Source organism: Corylus avellana, chromosome 2 (genome assembly GCF_965113065.1).
Source record: "Corylus avellana chromosome 2, dhCorAvel1.hap1.2, whole genome shotgun sequence".
Lineage (NCBI taxonomy): Eukaryota > Viridiplantae > Streptophyta > Magnoliopsida > Fagales > Betulaceae > Corylus > Corylus avellana.
In genome coordinates this window covers 23,078,401-23,106,346 of record NC_142491.1, presented here as the reverse complement: position 1 = coordinate 23,106,346, position 27,946 = coordinate 23,078,401, and the positions used below count along the sequence as shown (strand labels likewise).

Genomic DNA, 27,946 nt, shown 5'->3' with positions numbered 1-27,946 from the left:
GTACACCAGATACAGAACCAAACCTTTAGGCTGTTCTTATGCTTTATCTCCAACTATTGTGCTTAATGTACACACACATTATGCACAATTTCTTTGATAATCTGCTTGGAGCACGCCTTTTAGTTGTCACATCACAAAATGAAATTAACAATATGAATTGGTAAAGCATTTCAAGGAAAACTGCAAGGCATACACAAAAGAGATATTTGAATGGCAAGTTGAAGCGGAATAAGATCCTCTCCATTTCAATTTTGAAATGTATGGTATCTATTTTAAGGTCAAGATTTAAAGTTGATGTATCTAACAGTGTACATAATGTTAATGTTAGCACGTCTTTTAAATTTTTTAAATAATATGGTATCATGTATATCGTTAGATGCACTAACTTTAAATCCTGACCATAAAAGAAATACTAAGGATCCTTGCCCAGTTGAAGCCTGCATTCTATCAACTGAAAACTTACCGTTGCCATAACTTCTTAATGTGCCTTGTTGTCTTGAATCTGGTCCTGATGTTCCAAGGGCAAGAGAGATAACACCCGCAGTCTGCAGAAGATGGTCCAATCAAGACATACAGAGCATTAGTCTCATAGTATTAAAGTTCAAACAATACCAGTTTTCCTTCTTGAAGTATATGACATCAAAAAGAACCAATCTCTTTGCAGTCCTAAAAAGATGCTAGCATGAATTTGCAGATATATGTTCTTTCAACACGTCCTCAAAAGTCCAAGCCTAGAGTCTTCTGCAACTCAAAAATCATGTTTTACCATATAATTCTATATAATTTCTTAAATTGCATATGCCTATGTCTAAAATGAATTTGTTGTAAGCTTCCAGGAATTATTGGCCCAGGCCAATATCTTCACCCATCTTAGCAAGTACAGAAGTTTCAATCGCATGATAATAGCTACAGAGAAAGAATTGAGCTGCACCATACCTAGTCCATTGTATTCATAGAACAGTTACTGGGGGGACCCCCCTCCCCCAATAAAAACTACATGAAAAATAATTATTTTTACATGTGTGCATATTTCTATTTGTGAGAGCGTGTGTGTGTGGGAGAGAGAGAGAGAGAGAGAGAGAGAGAGAGTTTCCATAAGATGGACTGAGCCCCTCAAACTTGCAAAAATTGGGCCAATCCACTGGATGATCACTTATCAAAATCTAAGGTCTTTTTCTCTCTCTCTAGCTTGGTTTGATTGAAAGAGATCAAGAAAGATAGAGGTCAATCTAGAGTTGACATGGTGGCTGACCGGTGATTTAAAGGAAGGCATATGCAAGGCTCCAGCCAATTTCTAGGTGTGTTAGAGAGCTTTAGAATTTGGCATCAGGGCAGAAGAGAAGAGAGAAAGTAGTTGGGCTTCTTCCATACCAAAATAATTTATCATTCTTTCTTGGAATTACGGTGCTGTTGGATTATTTCTTGATATCAGTGCCATATTAACAAATGAGTTGTAAACAACAGTTAAAGAAGTCCACTCTATTCCAAGTATGGGAGCACAAATTGCAATGGGAATACTTCAGAAAGTCTTTAAAGCCGAAACGATTTTAAGAACAAAATGTCAAATAGTTTACCAGTGGGCAAGCCCATTGACAAGACTTATCAAAATGGAACTGGTTTCTTCCATCTACAGCACATAAGAGGATGAAGATTTAGTATAGAATTTGTAGTATATTCATGCACCTCTTTCAGAAAGCAAATCATATATCTTTTGCTTCTTTGATGTGGGAACTTTGGCAGCTCCAGAAAAATCATCCACCAAATTTCCTAAGAACCTAACAAAATAATTGTCTAATCTAGTTCCCCTGTTTAAATCATAGGTATATAAATTGAATGTTTACATTTCCAAAACATAAAAAAAGTTGCTAATGACCCACAAAATGGGAAGTGATTTTAAGGTGCCCAAATAATATCTGAATTGGTCCATTGTATTTTCTGTTATATTTGCAACAAAATCATAGCAATTCAACATGTAAGTTCCTTTGAGAAAAGAGACAATGAGCAAATTGGATAGCTTACGACAAAGTGTCCGCTGCATAGAATATTGGAAGCCTTCCCAATCCAACACCTTTCCATTTTCTTCTTTGGAAAGAAATATCCTGTTCAGCCCCTGAGCCTGTTGCAGTTAGAACAAACTGAAAGGCACAAGGTCAACGGTCACTCACATCAATGAAGAAAATATAAAAGCAAAGTTGAACTTCAGGAAAGAGGAGAATTATCTAAATCCAACAATAATCAACCAAAAAGAGAAAGGTTAAATGTACCAGTGGAAAGAGTATAGCCATAACCCCATAGCTCACAAGAGGTGAGAAAAGAAATATAGCCAGAACACAAGGGCTTCCTGAAAAACCATTAAAGAAAATAATATTGTTGCACAGACCACCAAAATCATGAATATATGAGAGGAAAGCAAATAGAAAGTATGTGTGACCTCTTATGTCTATTCCTATAGCAATATTACGCTGTAAATGATGAAATTTGAGACATCACAAAGATCATAGTTTGTATGCATAAATCTAATTTGCTTCGCATCCATGAAACATTATTTTAAAACTCTAACACTGGAATAGGATCCTCTCCATTTCAAGTTAAATGGAGAGGGGCCATTTAATGACCAAAATTAGATTTTATAGACTTAATGGTGTATATGTTGCCACATGGTGAACATGTTACTATATCATTTAAAGATTTTAAATGGCGTGACAACATGTATACTTTTAGATATAACAAAATAAAATTTTAACTATGAAATGACTCATTTCCATTTAAAGTGAAATGGAGAGGATCCTCGTCTGTAAACACCTACATAAGGCTTGTATTAATGTTTTCAAAAGCCAATGAGAAGTTGGGTAGGTAGAGGCGTATTAAAGCCATGTATTGGGATTTTCAGAAGGCAATTAATGAAGTAAAAACACAAAAGTTTGTTTGATATTGGATCAGGTTTGTGTATTAAAGCCATGTATTGGGATTTTCAGAAGGCAATAATGAAGTAAAAACACAAATGTTTGTTTGATATGTGATCAGCTTTGTCTTAAGTGTGATGCTCAAGAACCTATATACTGATTTCCCAGCCCCAAACACAACTATGAACCTAATCCGTACGGACCTAATCAGAACTGTTAGTTTCCCCTAAACCAGTACCAAAATCCTTAGATTTTCAGTCATTGGGTGCTGAAGATAAGATCCTGCAACAATGACTAAAGGAGGTACTCGTCCTTACAGATCTACATGTTTATTCTTTCTTTCTTTCTTTTTGTTATTTTAATTCTTTAAGATTGAAACATCAAGAAAGTTAATAGATGTTCAAAATGATAGATATCCCATCTGCATCTCAGAAATTACCATATATGATCTAAAAATTTTAGAAAGAACCTCACTGAAACATTCAGTTTCATTGTTATATGTGAAGCAAACATAAGCACAAACAGACAGATTGCTTGTTATGCAATTCATTTTCCATATTTTGATACACTGATAAATCTTTTTTTTAGTAACCAGATATTCTTTATAGATATAAGTATATGGAAAGTCAAAGTTCCATTGCGAGTTAGTTTCTTTGTGTAGACGGCGACTCTAGGAAAGATTCTGACTTTGAACAACTTGCGTAAAAGAGGTATCATTGTGGTAGGATGGTGTTACATGTGCAAACATAGTGGTGAGTCTATCAACCATCTTCTCCTTCATTGTGAAGTGGCATGAGCGTTATGGAGTGCAGTACTCACTCTTTTTGATGTTACATGGGTTATGTCTGGAAGGGTAGCAGATTTGTTAGTGTGTTGGCGTGGTTAGCGTGGTAATATTTCAGCTAAGGAGGTGTGGCGAATAGCATCATTGTGTCTTATGTGGATCATTTGGCGAGAGTGGACTGCAAGATGTTTTGAAGATCAAGAAAGGTCAATGGAAGAGCTCAAAAAGTTGCTTATTCAAACATTGTTCCATTAGACCGAAGCTTGCAGTGTGCCTAAGATTTCCACCATGCCTCAATTTTTATCTTTATGTTCTTCTTTTTGCCTTTAGTGGGGCCTTTCTTTGTATACTTCATGTGTACTAGGGTTGCGCCCCTTTGCGCTTTTCAATGAATCACTTATTTATCAAAAAAAATATAAGTATATCTTACAATAAAAAATAATTAAAGTCTTACAAGATCAATTCGGATTGGCTCTGGTTCATTTATAAAATATGATTAGAGGAACTATAGGTGGAGCAATTAGGCATAAATTGGGTACGAAGAATTCTAGACACCATTCCCTGTTGAAAACAATGAAGTCTTGGGTTTCCTCACACCCACAGCTTGATATTTATGTCATTAGCCAATATAGAATGGTTTTAATTAAAGCACGCCATCATTGCAAAAACTTGACTCAACTAGTTATGTCAAGTACTAAACCTTCCTCTCTCAGCATTGTGGAAACTGGTGGCTACAATTTATCAAGTAGTTAGCTTCAGTTCCTAACCATGAAGCTACATGACTAAGTGCCCTCCAGGTTTGCTACTTAAGATCAGTAATCATGGATTGTCCATATGAGAAACTATAGAGCAAACAACTAAAGGGAAGCCAGGTGTATCTGAACAGAATATTTTGCCATTTGAAAAAACTAACAGGTATGCTTAAGCAAATCCAATTCAGCAATTGACTCCACTGAAAAGTATATTACCAAAACCAGCAAAAAATGCCCAGTTAGATTCAAAGAAGTCCAGCCTTTTCTCGAGAGCCACTTCAGAAATGTTCCATTTGTATCTAATAAGTTCAAAAGCTTAGTATCATCTGGCCAATTGTGAGTATATATAACATGTAGAAAAGCAGATTACAAGCACAACATACTCGAAACAGTAGTAGGCATACATCCAGGATAGTAGTAGGAAATTGAGCACTTTCCCCACATAAGGTACAAATCCTGTAGCAAAAACCTGCACACAATTCTCAGAAAGTATCATGTCTGTCATCCAAAAAGTAAAGAGATAACAAAGTGACGTTAAGTTTGTTGTAGATCATAAGCATATACACTGGTATAATATGCTTAAAGAATTGCAAAACAAGAAGGCCAGTAACAGCTTCGTCAGAATATAATATAAGTATATACACAGACAAACGTACACAACAAAAAAATACAAATATATATTTCACCTCTAAGAAGAAGAAGCTCAAAAGAAGAACTGAATACACCTGCTCTGCTATTCCAACCACGACCCTGTGTGAACAAGAACAAATGAACCTTAAAATTTTATTGTGAAACATTTTAATTGTGAGTAAGTGCCTGCAATCAGCAGTAAAGAATCCATTTAAACACCATCAGTAACCAATAGTAACTTTACCCTCCCAGGCCAGCAAGTCTTTTCGTATGAATCGTACTTTTTGCAGTTATTGACTCACTTGGGCTTGAGGGTTCCACTCCAGAAGGCCCAGATCTCCCCATTGCAGCAAAACCAAACTTGGCAATGTCATTGTACCTGAATGAATACATTCTTTTAAAGCTACAGATCAGATAAACAAATAATTAAGCTCTAGAGGGAATGTATGAGAAACATTGAATTTGAACCCAAAAAAAAAAAAAAAAGGAAAAATGCAAAATTAGTCTATGTAGTTTCACTAAGTTGCAAATAGCTCCCTGGAGTTTAAAAGTGACTAAAAACTCCCTAAGGTATGCAATAAACACAAATGGATCCCTAGATGTGTTTTCTGTTAGCAAATTGGACAAAATCCGTTAATGTGTTATGTCACCACCAATAATATTGTGACACATGTCTTTTAGAATATAAAAAATATAAAAACCAAAACAAAAAATATAATAGATAAAAACAAAAACAAAAGACAAAGACCAAAAACAAAACCACCTTCTCCTTGAGCTTCTCTTATGCGAGAAATCGGAGAACAAAAAACAGCAATTTTCTGCTCAAACACGACATTTTTGCCCCCGTTGGATGTAGAGGAGCACAATCCTAGTACACAAGATGTATACAACAATCCATCTAATTACTACAACGGGCCTAGCAAGGGTCTTGTAAATTAGTTCATAATCCAGCCTTAGAAGCACTCAGGGCTGGCAAAACGGGTCGGCGGGTCGACCCGTTTACGACCCGCCACACATTTAGGGGTAAATCCAAACACGACCCGATAAGCTAACGGGTTGGCCCCACTAAACCCGAACACGACACGACAATTTCACGAGTCACCCAACACGACCCGTTTGACCCGTGAAATAGTCGAAGATGACGGGTTAGGCAAAGATGCAGCTCGGTGCCAAAGATGATGCTTAATGCCTAACAGCGATGATGCAGCTCAACAATGGCAGTTAGGCGAGGAAGGGTCCAAGGGGAGTATGCAACTTGGAGAAGATGCATATCGGCACGGCATTTAACAGTGATGGCAGTTCGGCGATGAGAGGTCCAAGGGGAGTGATAAGGAGATGTGCGGCGTATAGGGGTTGCAGAGTCTTGCAAATTGAGTGGGTTCGGGTTGGGGAAGGAAAAATATGTTTTTATACTCCTAGAATGAACGGCTGTGATGAACTTGCTATAATGGACGGATGTGATGAATTTATTATATATATGTTTTTTTGCTCACATCACATGGCTGGCGACCGAAATCATGGAAAAGATCGTGAAGTACTACTGAAGCACGTGAAGTGCTTTTCATATCAGTTTTTTATTTAGTTTTTTATATCATTTTTTTATTTAGTTTTTTACATAAACATCATGGTAGCATTCTACTGAAGCACGTGAAGTGCTTTTTAGTTTTTAGTGAAAACTAGATAGGCGTGCAGTAGGCTGGTAGCAGAAAGATCGAGGAAGGGCAGTTGGCATCCAATGATCCATATGAAAAAAAAAAAAGGTTAAACGTGTTTGGCGGGCCACCCCATGACACGACCCGCCAGACACGAAATAAACGGGTCAACCCATTTATGACCCAAACCCTATAATTTCGTGTCGTGTTCGTATTGGGTTGTCGGGTCGTGTTAAAATTGCCAGCCCTAGATGCAATACACATATCAATGTACATACAACACAAATCCCAAGAAAATAATATGGCATCCCAAAATTTGTAGCAAAAACTTCAGCCTCCCCTCGACGTGATGTAACAAGAAATGTGATTAGAAGCTGAAAAGAACTCTAAATACCTAGTAATAAGATGGAATGTTTACATGCACTTCATATGACAATGCATGCTAGGATGCTATAAAAGATGAAATGATGAAGGTCTTCCATGATTTTCATGCTAGAGACAAGTTTGAAAGAAGCCTTAATGCCATTTTTACCTCTCTTATTCCAAAAAAGTCGGGCTATTGATATTAAGCATTTTTGCCATATTAGTCTTGTGGGGGAACTTTACAAAATTGTAGCCAAAGTTCTTGCCAAGAGGTAGAAAATGGTTATGGAGATGATCATTTCCAACTCTCAAAATGCATTTATTAGGGGCAAGCAAATTTTAAATTCAGTTTTCATTACTAATGAATGCCTTGATATTGGGATCAAATATGGGGAGCTAGGTGTGATTGGTAAATTGGAAATTGAAAAAGCTTATGATCAAGTGAAATGGAGTTTTTTGTTGTATATGCTGAGGAGGTGCGGTTTTGGGGAGAAATGGAGTAAGTGGATAACTCAATGTATTTCTTTGGTTCATTTCTTTGTCTTGGTCAATGGAACTCCAGCGGGTTTCTTTAGTAGCTCTTGTGGCACCAACATCTAGGAATGCTGGTGTGCTTACAATCACTCATCTCCTGTTTGTGGATGACACCTTAAATTTTTGTGAAGCCAAGCCCAAATCACCTCCATTATTTGTGATGCCTGTTCTTGTGTTTTGAAGTTGTCTTAGGTTTGAAGATCAACCTAGCTAAAGAGCTGGTCCCTATTGGCAATGTCAGTAATGTAGAACGTTTGGCACGCATTTTGGGCTGTTGGGTTTCTTCCTTGCCTATGAAGTATCTAGGGCTCCTTTTAGGGCCATATCTATTTGGTATGGCATTATTGAGAAGGTAGAGCGTCATTTGCTTTGTTAGAAGAAGTTGTATTTGTCAAAGGGTGATAGGCTATTTCTTGTCACTTTTTCTCATCCTTGCTGGGGTTGCCAGTCACATTGAGAAGTTATAGTGGGACTTTCTATGGGTTGCTATTGGTGAGGAGTTCAAATATTACTTTGTGAGTTGGTCCAAAGTTTGTTCTCTGATTTATGAGGGTTGGGGGTGAGCAATATACTTCTATTTAATGAAGCTCTCTTGAGAAAATGGTTAAGACACTATGCTTTTGAGAGAGGCGCTTTGTGCAAACGATAGTGGATTGTAAACATAGCAGCTTAGTGGGTGGGTGGTGTTTTGGTGAGGTTAACGGGTCGTATGGGGTTGGTTTATGGAAATTTATCATAAAAGGTTGGGGGGAGTTCTCTAGGTAAACTAGACTTGAGATGGGGGATGGCTCCAAGGTTAGATTTAGACATGGTGTGGTATAGGGAGTAGTCCCTTAAGGCAACATTTTTAGAGTTATTTAGTTTGGCTCATTTCAAAGATGCTTTCATAGCAAATCATTTCTAGCTTACTATTGACTCTCCTTAATGCAATATCGACTTTATTAGTGGCACATGATTGAGAGGTGGATTTTTTCACCACATTTTTTAATATGTTGTATTCCATATGGTTAAGACTGGTCGGTGAAGACAAGTTGTGTTGGGCTCCTTCCAAGAAAGGGTTGTTGGATGTCAGATATTTTTATAATGTCCTTACTCTCCATGACAATGACTCTTTCCCTTGGAAGAGTATTTGGCAATCCCTCGAGAGTAACGTTAGCTTGGTCGGCCACTTTAAGGAAGATCCTCACTATGGATAACTTAAGGAAACAACATATCATAGTGGTAGATTGTTGTTGCATGTGCAATAAGGGTGGGGAATCTGTAGATCACCTTCTACTCCATTGTGAGAATGCTTATTTTTTTTTTTTTTTGATAAGTAAAGATATATTATCAAGGCGCAAAGGGGCGCAACCCTAGTACACAGGGAGTATACAAGAGAGCGACTAAGAGGAAGAAAAAGAAGAAGAGAACATAGAAAGGAAATCAGGGAAGCTTATCACTAAGGGCGCTAGCCATCCAGCGGTCCAAGTGAAAAGGGTATACAAGAAAAAGTGTAGAAGATCCTCAATATTTCTAGACGAATCCTCGAAACATCTAGCATTTCTCTCGATCCAGATGCACCACATAAGGCACAGAGGAACCATCTTCCACACAACAGCGCTACGGGACTTGCCACCCGCCCACCAGGAAGCATACAAACCCCTGACGCTCCCAGGCATCACCCAACACAAACCAAACCGAGAGAATACAGCGTTCCACAAGGTACTCGCAACCCCACAATGAAGAAAGAGATGGTCAACTGACTCCCCATCCGATTCGCACATGCAACAACGGTTAATCACAATAATACCTCTCTTCCGAACATTATCCAGGGTTAGAATCTTCCCAAGCGCGGCCGTCCACGCAAAAAAAGCCACTCTCGAAGGAGCCTTGGTACGCCATATGCTCTTCCAAGGGAAAGGGGAATGATCTTTGGAAGCAAGGATTCTGAAATAAGATCTGACCTCAAATTTTCCTTTTCTTGAATCGTTCCACCACATCCTATCCTCCCCTACCCCTCGCATCAAGTACGAATACAAGAGAGAATAAAAAGAGGCCAAGACCTCCACTTCCCAATCATGAACCCTGCGAATAAAGGAAATATTCCATTGCACAGAACCATTTAAACACTCCCTATTATCCGCAATAGACGCATCCTTATTGGTGGCAATATTGAAAAGTCCAGGAAAAGCATCCTTGAGAGACCTGTCACCACACCAGATATCCTCCCAAAACCTGATATTGGACCCAGACCCAGGAACCAATCTAATCTGGCAATGAAACGACCTCCACCCCTTGCTAATGTTCTTCCATAACCCCACCCCGTGCGAACCACTAGGCTCCCTGGATCGCCAACCACCCCAAACCTCGCCGTACTTTGCCACTAGAATCTTCCTCCACCAAGCCTCTTTCTCATGAGCAAATCTCCACAACCATTTTCCCAACAACGCCTTGTTCATCAGACGCAAATTCCGGATCCCTAATCCTCCCTCTGAGATCGGAGAACATACCTTGTTCCAACTAATTAGATGGAACTTAAACTCATCATTAATCCCACCCCATAAGAAATCCCGTTGAATTTTCTCCATACGTTTCGCCACAGATGCAGGGATAGGAAATAGAGACAAAAAATAGGTGGGAAGATTGGATAAGGTGCTCTTGATGAGAGTAACCCTCCCCCCTTTAGACAGATATAGCCGTTTCCATGGGGCCAGCCTTCTAGCATACTTCTCCAACATGTCCTCCCAACTGGCCTTAACCATAAACGGGGCCCCCAACGGGAGACCCAAATACTTCAACGGCATAGAAGCTGAGCCACAACCAAGAATGCCTGCCAAAGTGCCTGTATTGTTCATACTACCAACAGGGACCAACACAGATTTAGCCAGATTCACCTTTAACCTTGAAGCAGCTTCAAAACAAACGAGTAATGCACCAATGTTCCTAACTTGATTAGGGTCTGCTCCACAAAAAACCAAAGTGTCATCTGCAAAAAGTAGGTGAGAAACAATAACCCGATCCGACTCTCTTCTTCCCACAGAAAAACCCGAGATGAGACCCCTGTTTATTGAGGCATTGATCATCCTGCTAAACGCCTCCATGACTAGAACAAACAAGAAAGGAGAAAGAGGGTCTCCTTGCCTCACGCCCCGTGAGCTATCAAAGAAACCGGAAGAGGATCCATTGATCAAAATCGAGAAGCGCACAGTCGAAATGCAATGTTCAACCCACGAACACCATTTCTCTCCAAAACCGCATCTTCTTAAAACATAAAGAAGAAACTTCCAATTCATATGATCATAAGCCTTTTCCATATCCAACTTGCACACCAAGCCAGGTTCCCCTGATCTGATTCGGCTGTCCAAGCATTCATTGGCAATAAGAACTGAGTCCAAAATTTACCTACCTTTAACAAAGGCATTCTGCGGCTTAGAGATGACCCTATCCATCACTTCCTTCAATCTGTTGGCTAAGACCTTTGCAACAATCTTGTATGTCCCTCCCACAAGACTAATCGGACGAAAATCCCTAATATCGGAAGCTCCATTGGTCTTCGGAATAAGGGAGATAAACGTAGCATTGAGGCTTTTTTCAAATTTACCTCGCTCATGGAACTCTGCAAAAACCGCCATAATGTCCTCCTTAATCACCCCCCAGCAATCCTGGAAAAACGCCATAGAAAAGCCATTCGGGCCCGGCGCCTTGTCCCTATCCATACCTTTCACCACCTCCCACACCTCCCTTTCCTCAAAAGGAGCTTCCAACCTAGAGGCCTCTCCAACATTCAACATATCAAAATCAAGATCATCTAGCCTCGGTCTCCAGCTGAGACTCTCAGAGAAAAGGGACTCATAAAAGTTGGTAATGTGATTGCTAATGACCCCTTGATCTGAAGCAGTGGAGCCCCCCACAGACAGAGACTCAATAGCATTATGTCTTCTGTTTGCATTAGCAATCTGGTGGAAAAATTTCGTACATTTATCTCCCTCTTTCAACCAACGAATTCTAGATTTTTGCCTCCAACTAATCTCCTCCTGTAAAAGAAGAGCCTCCAAATCTCTGGCTAACAACCTCTTCCTCTCATTTTCATCCGCCGATATACCTCTCTCTTCCTCCACCCTATCAAGAGCCTTTATATCTTCCATGCACGCCTTAATGCGCCCTCCCACATTGCCAAATTCCTGGTCATTCCAACTCTTAATGTCCCCCTTAAGAGCTTGCAACTTCTTAGCCAGAATAAAACTCGGAGTGCCATGGAAAATGTAAGACTCCCACCAGCTCCTTACTTTGTCCACAAAACCCTCCACTTTAAGCCACATATTCTCAAACTTGAAGGGTCTCTTACCTCCCAAGAAGCAACTACAATCAAGAATAATGGGTGCGTGATCCGAACATACCCGAAGCAATCTCTTTTGACGCATACTTGGGTAACGAGCTTCCCATTCCGGAGAGACTAGGAAGCGATCTAGCCTTGACCAGGAGTGGTTATTGGACCAAGTAGATACCCCCCCGACTAACGGGAAATCCATAAGACCTTGCTCTGAAATGAAATCTGCAAAATCTCTCATTGCGGATCGAGAATATACCCCCCCCGACCTTTCACTAGGAAACAGAGTAGCATTGAAATCCCCACCTATACACCAAGGCAAATCCCACCAACTCATAAGACCCACCAACTCCTCCCAAAGGAGACACCTGATGTTGTCTCTGTTGGGACCATAAACCCCCGCAAAGGCCCACATGAACCCGTCATCAACGTTTCTGAAAGAGCATGCCGCCACAAATCTGCCCAAAGCAACCTCAACCTTCGTAACTACTCTTCTATCCCACATCACCAAGATGCCGCCCGAAGCCCCTCTAGAAGGAACATGACACCACTCTACATAAGGACATTGGTGACGAAATCCACCTTCGTTTCTTGAAAACACACTATGTCCACCTTCCAATTTCTAAGAAGATTTCTGACCCTCATCCTTTTATCCCTTACATTCAAACCCCTCACATTCCAAGAAAGGATCTTCGGCTTCATTAAAAAGTCCGAACAGCCCTCCCCTTTTTACTATCCCTCAAAGAGCTTCCACTGTGCACCTCATAATTAACAGAGGAGAGAAGGTTGTTGAGCTCTCTCTTACCTTTTTTTCCCGTATGTGCTTCCATGGCCTTTCCCGCATCTCCCACATCTCCCACCTCCTCATCAATGAACTCATTATCAGCCATTATACACCCAAAAGTCTCAGCCAATTTCCCAGCTTCTCCATCACAAGAGACACCCACGAGCTTGCTAAAATGAGTAACAAACTCCACTGTAAGAGGCTCCTGATCTTCAACTGACACCAAGGCTAAGGAATCAGGAGCAAACGACTCACCCTGCGAACTACAATCCCTAACTCCTGACCTGACTTCACCCAAAGAGCATAAACTCTCAACACAGACACTGACCATAGCCCCCTGCCTCCTCAAAAGATCATCCGAACCTGGCAAATCCCACTTCTCCAGACCCGGTGGGATCTCCCCCTGCCAATCTAACTGCAACTGTCCAGCACTAAGCCCCTCCCCCATGTTGCCCATCTTGACACTCATCAAATGGCCTGAGCCTCCTCCCTCCCCCTTGTCGAAATTCCCCCCTGCCTTCAGAACTTCTGGCTGCCCCATCATCACTGACTTCTTCATTATCGCAGAAGCACCGGCAGCAGACCCAGAGAATGTCGATAGGATGGAACAGGTCGGAAACTCCCTATGGGCATCTGCCGGAAGAATCGCCAGCTCCTTACCCACTATCGCACGAGCACCGGCAGCAGACCCAGAGGGTGTCGACAGGACAGAACAGATATCCTTTCGAACACCTGCCGGAAAAGTCACCGGCTCCTTGCCCGATATCGCGCGATCACCGGCAGCAGGCCCATATGGAAACGACAGGACAGAACTGGTCGGAAACTCACTTCGAACTCCTACCGGAAGAATCGCCGGCTCCTTACCCAGAATACCCGGGGCTGGGTCGCACACCCGCGTCGACGCCGAGACTTGAGCAACAAGGCCGGTCGTCGTGGTGAACACCGTAGCATTACCGGCGTCCATGGCGCTATCCGTAGCCGCAGTCTCCTTCTTCGACCCCTCCACTAGCGGCAGAACCTTCAACGGCGCCTCTGCCGGCGACACAGATAGGATCGGCACCCCTTGTACCTTCATCGGCGCCTCTGCCGGCGACACAGAATGGACCGGCGCCCCTGGTACCTTCATCGGCGCCTCTGCCGGCGACACAGAAAAGACCGACACCCCTGGAACCTTCATCGGCGCCTCTGCCGTCGACACAGAAGGGACCGGCACCCCTGAACTCGTGAAATTCGAGAAAGGACGAAGTCCTTTTTTGGGCTCAAACGCACCCAAGTCCCCCTCCTTACCCGCAACCTTCCTTCTATAATAGCTCAGAGCCTTGTTGGGTCCAGCTCCCACAACAACGGCCTTCTCCTTCATCTGGCCAGTCGGAGGATTGGGATGGGCCTTGGCCTGAATTATCATCTGACCACTCGACTGGACTTGGGCCGCCTGGGTTTTAGGCCCAGATAATCCAAACCCACAACTACAAGAGCAGCGTGCGTCACAACCCTCGAGACAGATCCTGATTTCCTCCTGAATCTTCAACAGTGATCTCTTCAGCTTTTCCTTCTCCCCTGCACACACGCAACCCTGCCCAGACGATCCTGAAGTATGGTCTTCGCAGATTTGCTCCTCGTAACTTGCAGGTTTCTTCTGCTGTACCCCACAGCTAGCACGACTGTTCACCTTGTACCATGTCGCCGGACCCTTCGCCGGAACAGCCTCCTGAACTTCATGACCAGCTTTAACATGGCAGTCAGCATGCAAGGATTTCCCAAACGAATTACTGGTCCCAGCTCCTAACAGCCATTTAGGAACTCTTGCAATCGGCTCAGCAAAGGACCCAAACGGCTCCTCTACCTGTTTCGATGACGAGAGCAATACCTCTGAAAAGCTTCTTCTTTGTTTCCCTGTCGCTGCCCTCCTTGCATCCCCAACAAAAGGTTGAACAAAATCAATGGCAATGCACAGTTCCGACTGAAACTGATCCCAACCCTTCCTATGCCTGCCCTCTGGCACCATGACTCTTCCTCTCCTATCTCTACCATCATACTCCTCTAAAACCAGAAAACTCTCATGCCTATTGAAGCATTTCTGGGCTATGGTACGTGGGAAACTACGACTAGATTCATCCCTAAAGACCCTTGAATCCTCCACCATCTTCAGCTCATTGAAGGTGTTCGCTAGCCAAACCGCATCTCTCCATTCCAGCCGTATCCAATGCGTCTTACCCCTGCATCGCTCTTGTAGCTTCAGCACCGTATCTCCATCCTTTACCATCATCATAAATTCCTTGGACTCCACCGTCCAGGCCCTTGACAACCCCATTGGAACTCAGAACTCTCAAGCAAGTCACAGAAGATAACTCCAACTACATGTACATGTATAATTCACAACATTTCTACACGCACAACATCTTTGGATTCCTAGTCAGCTGTGAGAATGCTTATAACTTATGAAGTTCTATTTTCAACCTTTATGGGTTAAAGTGGGTCATGTCTCGGTGGGCAGTGGATCTCTTACTGCGTTACCAAAATTGTTATGTTTGATCTTTCTATTGCTTTACTTAATTTTGGTGATTGTGTGTGTGGTTGCAAAAGTTTTAATCGGTTTTGTTTGCTGGAAAACACTTATTCACCACCCTCTAGATGTTATTTGGGGTCACCGGGGCAAATTTCAAAGATAACGAAAATGAATGTACAAAGATGTGCATATGTACACACACTCCCCCTCTCTAGATAATTTAAGTTTTTAGAAGTACAAGACACTATGATATGAACTTTGTAAAAGGTTAAAATAGTTTAATCATTAATCAAATGGTACTGGCATTTTCAAAAGAAATGTGCAGACAACCTTCCTGTAAAAGAATTTTTTTTTTTTTGTTTTTTTTTGTTTTTTATAAGTAAGCAACAGACTTTATTAAAAGCGTAAGGCGCCCCAAAGTACACTGGAAGTATACAAAGAGGATCACCTAACTAGAAGGGGAAAAACGTACAAGGAAATCATCATAGCTAATCGAAACCGGAAAAACAAACTCCCCCCCCCCCTCCTTCCTGAAGACCACCAATAGGCTAGCAACTCGAAAACCTGTCCAGGCATCACCCACGATAACCCAAAACGACCAAAAAAGGCACTCCACAAAGCCGACGCCACCTCACAATGAATAAGAAGATGATCCACCGTCTTCTCACTCTTCTTGCACATACATCTGTTCACCACAATCACATTTCACTTTATGAGGTTATCTAAGGTCAGAATTTTGCCCCAAGCCACCGACCACACAAAGAAAGCTGCCCTTGGAGGAGCCTGTGTCCGCCACACACTTTTCCAGGGAAACCTCCTCCCTTCCAAACACGCCAAGGAGAAAAAGAGAGACTTGACCTTGAAAGTTCCTCTTTTGGAGGAATTCCACCATAATCTATCTTCAAACCCTTGTCTCACTCTAGTAGCATGTAACACCTAGAAGAAAGAGGCAAAGGCATCCACCTCCCAATCATGAGCCTCTCTCGAAAAACTCACATTCCACTGATTGGACCCACCTAGCATCTCCACGTTATACGCAACTGAGGCATCCTTTGCACAAGCAATACTAAAAAGAATCGGGAAAGCTATCTTGAGAGCTGAATCTCCACACCACCAATCATGCCAAAAGCTAATCCTAGACCCATCCCCCACTGCAAATCTCGTAAAGCCTTTGAAAGTTTCCCATTCTTTTCTAATATTTTTCCATAACCCCACCCCAAACGTTCCTCCAGGCTCAACAGAACACCACCCTCCCCATAAGCTTCCAAACTTCGCATCTACCACAACTCTCCACCAAGCATCTCTTTCCGACCCATAGCGCCACAACCATTTCCCTAAAAGAGCGCGGTTGAAGACCAATAAATTCCTAATACCCAACCCTCCTTCCTTGATCGGGGTGCAAACCTACGACCACTTCACCAAGTGGTACTTGAACTCTTCGCCTATCCCTCCCCATAGGAAATTGTGTTGAAGCTTCTTGATGCGCTTAGCAACACTCACCGGAATAGGGAATAAAGACAAGTAATAAGTGGGCAGGTTAGCGAGAGTGCTCTTGATAAGGGTGACCCTACCCCCCTTCGACAAATACAACCTTTTCCAGCTGGCTAACCGATGTTCAATCTTCTCGATAACTCTCATCCCAAATATGCTTGGACTTATACGAGCCTCCCAACGGGAGACCAAGGTACTTCACTGGCAAAGTAACTGCCCCACACCCTAAAATACCGGCTAACGAATCCACTTGCTTCACATTCCTCACAAGAATTAGCATCGACTTAGCCAAATTAACCTTCAAACCGGAGGCAGCTTCAAATAACAAAAACAAACTTCGCAAATAGCGTAACTGGGCAGGCCTAGCATTGCAAAAATCAAGGTGTCATCGGCAAATAAAAGATGAGAGACTGTAGTGTTGCCGACTTTGAAGCTTTCTAACAGCCCCCCATGAACCGCCGCCGAAATCATCCTACTCAAAACCTCCATCACAAACACAAACAACAAAGGAGAGAGGGGATCCCCTTGTCTCAAGCCCCTGGAGCTTCTAAAAAAACCTTTAGGAGACCCATTTACCATAATCGAAAACCACACCGAGGAAATGCAATGTTGAATCCAAGAACACCATATCCCTCCAAAACCACTCCTCCTTAGCAAGTACATCAAGAAACCCCAATTCACATGATCATAAGTTTTTTCCAAGTCCATTTTGCAAATGACCCCTGGCTCCTCAGATCTCAGCCTACTACCAAGGCATTCATTAGCAATCAAGATGGGATCTAGAATCTGCCTACCTTTGATGAAAGCATTTTGCGACTTGGAGATGATCTTGTCCAACACAACCTTTAATCTGTTTGCTAAAACCTTGGCAATAATTTTGTACATACCTCCCACAAGGCTAATCGGGCGGAAATCTTTGAGATTGATGGCACTGGGAATCTTCGAAATAAGCGAAATGAAAGAAGCGTTGAGGCTCTTTACAAACATCCCGCCAGCATGAAAAGCACTAAACACCCTCATAATATCCTCCCTCACCACATCCCAACAAGCTTGGAAGAAAGCCATAGAAAACCCATCGGGGCCCGATGCCTTATTGCCATTCATCTTAAACACGACCTTTTTAACCTCTTCCTCATCAAAATCTCTCTCCAACCAGCTGGTCTCTCCCTTCGAAATGGAATCCAAGGAGATACCATCTACCAAGGGCCTCCAATTGTGTTGCTCAGCAAAGAGCTTTTGATAGAAATCAACAATGTGCTCGCTAATCTCATCCTGATTTGAAGAAAGATTATCCCCAATCATAAGGGTCTCTATCGAGTTATATCTTCTGTTAGAGTTGGCTATGGAGTGAAAGAATTTAGTGCACTTGTCTCCTTCCTTCAACCAAAACACCCTAGATTTCTGCCTCCAACTAATCTCCTCCATAAGTGTACACTTCTCTAACTCTCGAACAACCTCAGCCTTCCTCATTAACTCCTCCTCATTCAAAGCCTTACTTTCTTCGTGCTCATCAAACGCCCAAAGATCTTCAAGAAGAATCCTCTTATTCCTCTCAATGTTACCAAACACCTCCTCATTCCATGTCTTCAAATTCAGCTTCAAGGCCTTGAGTTTGCAAGCGAGAACAAAGCTCGGCATACCTTGGAACTTATAAGAATCCCACCATTGTTTCACTAAGGCAACAAACCCTTCCGCTTTAAGCTCGGCATATTCTCAAAGAAATTTTCTTAACATCAAGTAACTTGGTACTAGATTAAATGACAACTCTAATAGAATCTCACAATTATGAACATTTGTGCATTTCAGACTTCCTATCTACATCAACTATTTTATCGGTCTTGCAAATTAGATTCACTCTTCCTATTAGCTCAAGCTTTTTTTTACCTTGAAACTTGATGGAAATTCTATTTTGGAGACATTCAAACTTCAAGAAAATAATTTACAGCAACTATTTTATTAGTCCTGAAGATCTATCTTTAGTATTTCTATAGATTTAGTTTTTGTATTCATTACAAACTAAGTTTAAGCCCTCTGAACAACCTTTCAAGACACTCATCAAAGCTTGTTCATTTGGCTTGACACCATCTTTCCGCATTTCGCTATACAATCTAATACCGTGATGGCTGAACCCTTTATCTATCCATCCCTCAACCAGTGCAGTCCAAGACACAACATCCCGTTCACGCATCTCATCAAGAACCTGACGTGCACATTGCAAACTCCCACCTTTCACATACACTTCCACCACCAATCTCCAAAAATGGGAATCCGGGTCCATCCCATTCTTGATCACCTGCCCATGAACCACCTTACCCTCATTCAAGCACCTGTTCAAAGCACAACTACGTAGCACCTCAGAATACAATCCTAGCCTCTCATTGCTATCTAAATTCACATCAGCTATTGAAGGCACCGGTTTAAGAAGACTATGATTTGATAACTTCTTGAGTATGTTATGAGAGTGCCCATCGAAACAAGCCGCCGACTTTTCCATGCTATTCTTCCCAATACCCTTTCTCACTGGACAACAACCTTTGATTGTCTTCATTTTACTAGCTTTCAAGATTTTCTTAATTGTTTTCCTTTTTCTATTTAGTTGTTTTTCTTGTATATTTCCTGTCTACTTGGGTTAAAATTTCGATTACTTAATAAAAAAAAATGACAATGCATGATTACAGTCATTCAAAGATGACAACATGTAGCCTACCCAGGTCCGAGTCATAGCTATAGGCACCAAGCTGAAATCAGAGATATACATAAACTACAAAACATAGCCATCAGAAAGGAAGAACGGTACCAGATATTGCTTAGAATTAAGCTGAACACATACAATGGGTAGAACCAAAAGACCTGCAAGTTATGATCAGATAAATGATTAATATCGGTGAAAGTTAACAAAGGAATTGATGGAGAATTTTTTATTTATTTTTTTTTATTTTTTTTATTTTTTCATACAGAACAAAAGCCACAAATAAACATGTTGTTTCATCACCTGAGTCATGTCAACAAGTTATGTCCAATATGCCATTCTATTCTCACCTTGTTAAGGAAAAAAACACATTATGCCTTTTGCTCAGAATAAGGAAAAGGGGTGGGGGCGTATAGCATCCTTGTAGTCTTAAGTTACCTCCTTGATCAGAAAGTCGATTGAGGTACATTAATCTAGAATTCCTGAGAATGGCATCTTTTTATAATTCTTTAACCATCACTAAGAAATTATCTAGGTGAATAGCATAAGAAATTTCTTTCTTAATACTGCATCATTTGTCGACATAGTCAGATAGCATGGATAGTTGACCATGCTAGAAAAAGGGAACCTGATTCTTCAGCCTCAACATAGCATGCAAATAAATCATCAAAATTTTGAAACAACAATAAATGCATGGTAACCATATGTAAGAATACATGTAATTTTGCGATGAGTAAGGTTCTTTAGTTTAAACTCTATATATTAAAAGGCAGAATATTATAAAGGGAGGAGAAGAAATCTCACAAGAGTACTTATCAAAAAAGAAATGTCACAAGAGTAAAAAAAAGCATGACAGCAAAAGTCGGATTGGCAACAAAACCAATGGGAGGCTAGGATTATAGTTTATTTTATTAGTTTTAATGATCCAGTCCATGAACTCATCTTAAGATGTTAGAAACTTGGTTGTGGGTCCCAATATAAAAATAGTTTCTGCATAACAATTAAAGCCACTTGGACTTTGTAGTAACCTTTAACCAAAACACCCAGATAGCTTGATGGTGGCAGAAATGTAGATTGGTAGCTATATAAAATCAGAGAAAAGATTGAGTTTCTGAGATTCATCTTGGCGAATATCTAGTTTCCATAGGATGCCTTTGTAAATTTTTATTCAAAATCAAACCTCTTTAGATTTCTCTAGCAAGATAAAAAGTTGCCATTCGTGAACAATGAACCTCAGCTTGGGACTCTAGATAGACATGAGATCTGTTTTTCCATTGTACCTAAAGCTGAGAGAGCATCTTACAGGAAAGCATTTAATCATGCTTACAAGAGTTGGATTTTAAAATTTGAGCTGGCTCTGGCAGCCCATATGGATTTGTGCTTTTTGGTATCCTTTACACAGGTTATATTGGATAACATACGCATTTGATGTGGGTTTTCATCATATCCTTCTCTTTTGCACAAAAATATAGTTATGCTAACTTATTTACCCCATAAGGTTTTTTGAAAACAATGCAAATATCCAGTTTCCTGATATAAAAAGTACATATAAAAGCCATCTAAGAAGCTCAACGATGAGACATTCCTGAAATGATTATTAAAACAGCTACGTAAGTGAGGGTACAAAATGATAAACATGATACTGATACTTACATAAAAGAGTTGTATGAGTCCATGACGAATGATGGAATAAAATTTCAAAACGCAACCAAGTGATAATGCTATTTGAGAACTAAACTGTGAGCTCTGATCAGGTAATATCCAGTAGAGCATTGGGACGACAACTCTGTTGAGGACAAACATACTGCACATTGATATCGAAGATATTTAAATTATTAAAGCATGATAAAAATACACTGTTTCACAACCAACTGAAGCATTAATACATCAACTAACATGGTAGGTTGGAATTGAGAAACAAAGGCCCATATAACTGTAAAATATGTATGAAAAGCAAGCTAGAAACCACTAGACAAATACATTTTCATTTTTGATACAAATAATCACAAAAAAAAAAAAAAAAAAATGGTACATGTAATATAAGGCATTAAATAGAAAGATCTTTGCTTAGATTACTTATAAGTAAAAAGCAAAACTTAATTAGCAAAATTACCTAGGGAGAAGATTGAAATTCATAACATGGATTAATTTTGCCTGTCATGAATAAATGGAATTTTACCAGCTATGACATGCATGTACAGCAAGTGTTTTTAAGTTCATAGTTTATTTTTATTTTTATTTCTTATTCAGGTAATCATGCTAGGGTATTTAACTCATTAGATTGGAATAAACCATTACATATAAGATTTCAGTTTTCTGTAATTGACAATCGCTGCTGCTTATTCTTCTTCTTCCTCCTCCTCTTCTTGTTTTCCCTTTTTGTGTGTATTTTGTTGCTTCCTTTAGAATTTTAAAAGCAGCTTCATTAGGCATCTTTTTATGATTTCTTAAAGTTAGTCTCGTGTTTTCCCATCATTGTACAAGAAAGATGTTCTCTGATGAATACAGGGACCAAATATTGTTGTATGTCTGAAAAACAATGTTCAAACTGTTGAAATATCATATCCATCGTCTTATCCAACTAGGTGCTGCACAAGTCTGATTACATAGTCCAAATTTTGGCCACTAAATTTTCTTCTCATCAACTAAACCCACCCAAGCAAGTTCTTTTTTTGTTTTTCTCCTGAAGAAGAAAACAAAGAAAGAAGAACGAACTTTTGGGAAAGTTTATAAGTAAAGTCTGCAAGGTAGCATGAAGAAAGTTTATTGGTAAAGTCTGCAAGGTAGCAAATAAACCTTGTGAGTGATGGGATCAACTACCATCTACCTCATGGGGTGGTATTGCATCAAAAGATAGGGCAAACCTTGTCCAGGGATCACAGTTATTGAAGATTTAAATACTTCAAATTACCCAATTGCTCAACTCTTAGCATATGCACATAGCATTACCTAATTGATCAAATATATTAAACACAACCGAAATTTCTAATCAACTGCAATATTAGTATACCGAATATACTACAAATGCATTTAAATGAAACCGAGATCAAAAAATTTCTCCAATTAAACAATTTATAGAGGAAAGAAATAGATTACCTTCCTAAGAAAATAAAACCATTCAGTAGAAAACATTGCCCAGTTCTGATCAAAAGCTCTCTCGACCTGCCACAACATATATTTTTTTTAAAAAATCGTGATACAGTAGCTAAAAGTATAAATTTGGAACCTAGTTTTCTAACATAATCGAAGAACTCCTTACTTCTTCTACTTTCATATATTTTCTCGTCAACCAAACGGAAAGCAAAGGTGATGAGAAATAAAAGGCGTGCAAGGGAAGTTAATAATTTCAGAGAGAGAGAGAGAGGGAAAGGACCTGTAGCAGAGAATGACGACCCGGTGAAGACAACAGGCCTCTCTAAAACCCTCTAGCCATAGCAGCGTCGCTTGCTTTAATTTTGCGCTGTAATGCTTCATTAACGGCTTTGAGGCTTCCATTACACAGAGAGAGAGAGAGAGAGAGAGAGAGCTACAGAGACCAGTGCCTTGCTTGAGTGCTCCACCAATAAATAAATTAAATACAAGTTAGGGAGAGGCTTACATGCGGTCGTTTGGAACTACCACATCCAAATGGACGGCTGAGATCGTCCAACCGCAATAAAAAATTAATTTTTTTAAAAGAAATAATATAATATTCATTAATTATTAAAAAAATAAAATAAAAATAAAAAATAAAAATTCTAGCCACCCTTTAGCCAAAATAGGGTGGCTGGATCACCCCATTTTAGCCAAGAGGGTGGCATGGGCGATCTGGGGGTGGATGAACCACCCCCATCGCCAAGAGCCAACCCCAAAAGGCCAAAAGAAAAAAAAAAGGGTTAGGGGGTGGCCGAAACCACCCCAGACCCTTGGGGGTGGTCCGATCACCCCCAAAACACATTCTTTTTTTTTTTCTTCTTCTTTTGGCCTTTTGGGGGTGGTCTTGGCCATTGGGTGTGGCTCGGCCACCTCTATATCGGCGGTATGGAGGTGGGCGAAACCACCTCCAAGCCCTTGGGGGTGGTCGGACCACCCCCAAAACCTTTTTTTTTTTTTTGGTTAAATACTCCAAACCCCAGGGGGGTTTGATAACTTTATTTTTTCCCTCCTGGGGTTTCATTTTTATCATAGGAGGTCCCTGTGGTTTTGATAAGTGATCAAATTAGTCCATCCGTTAGTTGACCGTTAGGACTGACACGTGGACCAATCAGACGTCGACACGTGGCACATATATTAATTTTTTAAAATTTTTTTTTCAAAATTTTTTTAAAATATATATATATATATATTTTTTTTTAAAAAAATGTATTTAAAAAAAAAAAAAAGAAACGGAAAACATCGGCCACCCCCAAATGGCCAAGAGCCACCCCCAATTGTTTTTCTTTTCTTTTTTTTTTTTCTTTTTTTTTTAAACATTTTTTTTAATTAAAAAAATTTAAAAAAATTAATATATGTGCCACGTGTCGACGTCTGATTGGTCCACGTGTCAGTCCTAAACGGTCAACTAACGGTCAACTAACGGATGGACTAACTTGGTCTTTTATCAAAACTTAGGGGGGTCCTGTGATAAAAATGAAACCCCAGGGGGTAAAAATAAAGTTACCAAACCTCAGGGGGTATTTGGTATTTAACCCTTATTTTTTTAAAGTATTTTTTTTTTTTTGGCCTTTTGTCAGTGGCTGGACCACCCCCATGGCCATGGGGGTGGTACGTCCACCTCCAGATGGAGCCACCCCTTTGAATTTCCTTTTTCTTTTTCTTTTAATTTTATTAGTTTTTTAATATTTTTAGGGTTAACTACCTAAAACTCTCCAAGGGTTTCACTACTTTATTTTTTTCCCTCTCAGTTTTGATTTGTATCATAAGAGGTACATGTGGTTTTGATAAAGATTAAATTGGTTATTCAGTCAGTTGACCGTTAGTTGACTTAATGGAAATGACACGTGGACCAATTAAATCTTGCCACGTGTCATGTAATTTATTTATTTAAAGATAAAAAATAAAAAAATATATATAGTTTTTCAGAAAAAAATAAAATAAAATTGGAGGTGGCTCAAGGGGCCAAGGGGGTGGCCATAACCACCCCCAAGACCCACTGGTGGTGGTTTCGCCCAACACCAATTTTTCTTTTTTCTTTTTTTATTTTTTATGAAAATATATATATATATTACATGACACGTGGCAAGATTTAATTGGTCCACGTGTCATTTCCATTAAGTCAACTAACGGTCAATTGACTGAAGGACTAATTTGGTCTTTATCAAAACCACAGATACCTCTTGTGATACAAATCAAAACCTAGGGAAAAAAAATAAAGTAGTGAAACCCTAGGGGGGTTTTAGGTAGTTAACCTATATTTTTATTTTTCTTTAAAAAAATTAATTTTTTATTGTCCAAAACGACCCCAAAGAACTACCGCACCATGCGATAGTTTTGAACTACGGCATGTAAGTCTTGCCCTACAAGTTACGTACCTTTGGAGTTCACTCGTTATAAAATTTGTATTTTGGGCTCGTTTTTGATTTTTTTTTACTTCACTAGAATTTTTTTTTTTTTTTTTTTTTTTTTATTGTGAATATCGAAAAAAAAAAAAAAATTAAAAAAAGTTGAGATTATATTTGGTTAGTGATTAAGAAAATTAGGAAAAAACTCTACAAAAATATAATTAAAAAACAAAATTTAAAAATTAAAAATGTAAAAAATTATGGGTAGTTTTGAACCAGCAATAGGGGTGGCCGAACCATCATAAGGGGTGGATCAACCACCCACATGTGTCTAGGGGTAGCCGAGCCACCACCGGGGGTGGAAATTTTTAAAATTTTAATTTGTTGGATTGAAAACTTTTAAGTTAAGTTGAAACTTTTATTTGGTCAATATCAATTTTTTTTTTTTAAAATGAAAAAAATGAGTAAATTTAAATCTGGACTATTAAAATTATTACAGCACATGAACTAAGCCAAATCGGCAAATCCTTTAATCATTTATAGGTTGAAATATGCTTTCAAGCCTTTCAATTATGTATCACATTTTAATTTTAACCTTAAATTATCTATTTTTTCCACTTAGAGTGTTTTTTTTTTTTTTTTTTGAAAGGAATAGAGTGGCTTTGATAAATAGCTAAACAAATTAAGTATAACGCTCTACAAAGATAATATCCGAAATACAGTGGGGAATTTCCTCAATAAACCCTTGCTCCACAGTGAGAGTAAGTGCTTCTTTCGCAAGGCAATGGGCTGCTCTATTGAGGTGTCATCTAACATGATTAACCTTTCGGCTTTGTAGACAATTTAATACCCCTCTCGCTTCCTCAATAAGATGTCCATACTGACGCCAATTCCTATCCTCTTTCTTGAGTGTCTGCACCACTTGGAGAACATGCTCGCCACATAAACACCCTAATAGCATTGGAACATTCATTTGCCATATCTGTTTCCACAAAGTACTATGTTGTCGTGCCCGGGAACATTCCCATTTTGTAGATGTGATTAACTCTCTCTGTAAATGGTAGGCACTCCTTACTGTGAACTCTCCATGAGCTGAAGCATTTCAGATCGGCACATCGTTATTATTGATAAAGCCAATAGGAATTTGGCATATAGCCTCAATCGTACGCACATCAAATAGCTCACGCAGCTGATTGGTTAGCCAACCTTAGACGTCCAATCAGTGAGTTTGTCTACACTTGCCTCCTTATTGAGCTCTTCTCTAGGTTGCAAACTGACAATATCTCTTTTGTGAGGTAACCACTTATCTTCCCAAATACGTATCTGACATCCATTACCGACCTGCCATTGTAAGCCCTTCTTAAGGAGACCTCATTTCAAACCAAATGCTTCTCAAACATAGGAAGGATTACAACCCAACTTTGCATTTAAGATCGTACCGTATTGGAAATACATAGCTTTGAGGATCCTAGCAAGGAGAGAATTGGGGTTCTGCAGAATACGCCAACACTGCTTCGCCAATAAGGCTTTATTGAAATTCTCCATATCACGAAAGCTCATCCCTCCTTGGCTTTTAGACACACTCATTTTCTCCTACCTAATCTAGTGAATTTTCAAATCTTTTTTCATAATGGCCCCATCAAAACCGCTGCATCACGGCATTGATCTCTTCGCCTTCTTTGGGAGTAGGAAAATGCTCATAGTATAAGTAGGAATAGCTGGGCCATTACTTTTAGTAAGATTTATTTCCTTGCCTGAGATAGGAATTTATTCTTCCAATTGCAAATGTGACTCCAAATTTTATCTTTCACAAAAGTAAACGCTTTCCTTCAAGATCTTCCTACTATAGCTGGCAAACCTAGATATTTCTCTACACATTGAGTGGCATGTACCCCTGATGCTAGCAAAATTTGCCTTTTTATACTTGCCTCTGTGTTTTGGCTAAAAAAGAGCGAGGTTTTCTCTTGATTTAATCGTTTCCCCGATGCTTTTTTCATATTTTTCTAACACCATTTGTGACCGTGACTATTCACGAGAGGTAGCCTTACAGAAAATAAGACTATCATCCGCAAAGAACAAAGATTAAGCCTGACCCTTCCACGAGCAATTGGGATGCTTGTAATTTCCCGATTCCTTTCCGCCATTTGCAACATAGCACTAAGAGCCTTCGTACACATAATAAATAGATAGGGGATAAGGGGTCACCTTGGCGAATACCACATGACGGTTTGATATGACCATTTGGACTCCCATGAATCATAATTGAGTACGAGACTAAGCTTATGCACTTTGATATTAAAGAAACCCATCTGCTTGAAAAAACCAATCTACTCATAACCCCTTCTAAAAAACTTCATTCCACTCGGTCATACGCTTTACTCATATCAAGTTTCAGCGCCATAAAGCCTATCTTCCCTTTCATGCGAGTATTCATAGTGTGCATGATCTCATAAGCAGCTATAACATTGTCAGTGATATGTCTACCAGTCACAAATGCACTTTGGTTCGGAGAGATAATATAAGGTAAAACCCGTTTGAGTCTATTAGCAATTACTTTAGCAACCAATTTGTAAATCACATTACATAAGCTAATAGGTCTAAAATCTGTAACCCTAGCAGACACTTTCTTTTTAGGGATGGCACAATATTCATATCGTTTATCAACTCAAGAGATCTACCTAAATTTAAATGAAAGAGGACTGCTTGACATACCTCAATGCCAATCACTACCAAAATTTTTGGTAGAAGCACAGAGCAAACCCAACCGAGCCTGGGGACTTATATGGAGCCATTTGCGATATAGCAATACAAACTTCCTCTGATGTAAAGTCCATTTCTAGCTGGCCATTCATCTCGGCCTTGACTTTTTCTTCCAACACCCCCAGGGATTCGTCCCCTCCTACCAGATTTGAGGACATGAAAAGAGACTGATAGTACTCCAAGAATGCACTACTGACATTGTCTGGATTAGTGCATTTAACCCCTTCCACATTCATGACTTCATCTATGCGATTTCTTTTCCTCTATTGGTTCGCATGCATATGGAAGAATTTGGTATTTCTATCCCCATTC

General features: G+C 40.0%; 1 protein-coding gene across 3 annotated transcripts; it reads right to left on the bottom strand.

Moving 5' to 3' along the window:
• On the bottom strand, nt 1-22,943 carry LOC132179131 (etoposide-induced protein). 3 transcript variants are annotated; one of them, XM_059591779.2, is made up of 12 exons: nt 22,768-22,943; nt 22,491-22,556; nt 21,048-21,198; nt 19,503-19,555; nt 5,314-5,448; nt 5,126-5,189; nt 4,823-4,908; nt 4,656-4,738; nt 2,265-2,341; nt 2,020-2,135; nt 464-545; nt 1-116 (listed from the first exon to the last, which is right to left on the bottom strand). In XM_059591779.2, the coding sequence occupies exons 1-11, from the start codon at nt 22,887-22,889 to the stop codon at nt 479-481; spliced, it is 1,020 nt and encodes a 339-aa protein (XP_059447762.2). In that variant the 5' UTR covers nt 22,890-22,943; the 3' UTR covers nt 1-116; nt 464-478. The 3 variants fall into 3 exon arrangements, with proteins under 3 accessions (XP_059447762.2, XP_088369449.1, XP_088369450.1); XM_088513323.1 differs by having other exon boundaries at nt 21,048-21,180; XM_088513324.1 differs by lacking the exon at nt 1-116 and adding an exon at nt 1,575-1,627.
• Nucleotides 22,944-27,946: the final 5,003 nt, after the last annotated feature.

Bases quoted from the DNA above. Each gene is read 5' to 3' on its own strand.
- LOC132179131 (XM_059591779.2), bottom strand. From the start codon at position 22,889: ATGGAAGCCTCAAAGCCGTTAATGAAGCATTACAGCGCAAAATTAAAG. The intron at 2,342-4,655 runs GTAATATACTTT...ATGGTTTTTCAG, and splicing joins GGCATTTTTTGCTGGTTTTG to GAAGCCCTTGTGTTCTGGCT. The intron at 2,136-2,264 runs GTACATTTAACC...TGTGCCTTTCAG, and splicing joins TGGCTATACTCTTTCCACTG to TTTGTTCTAACTGCAACAGG.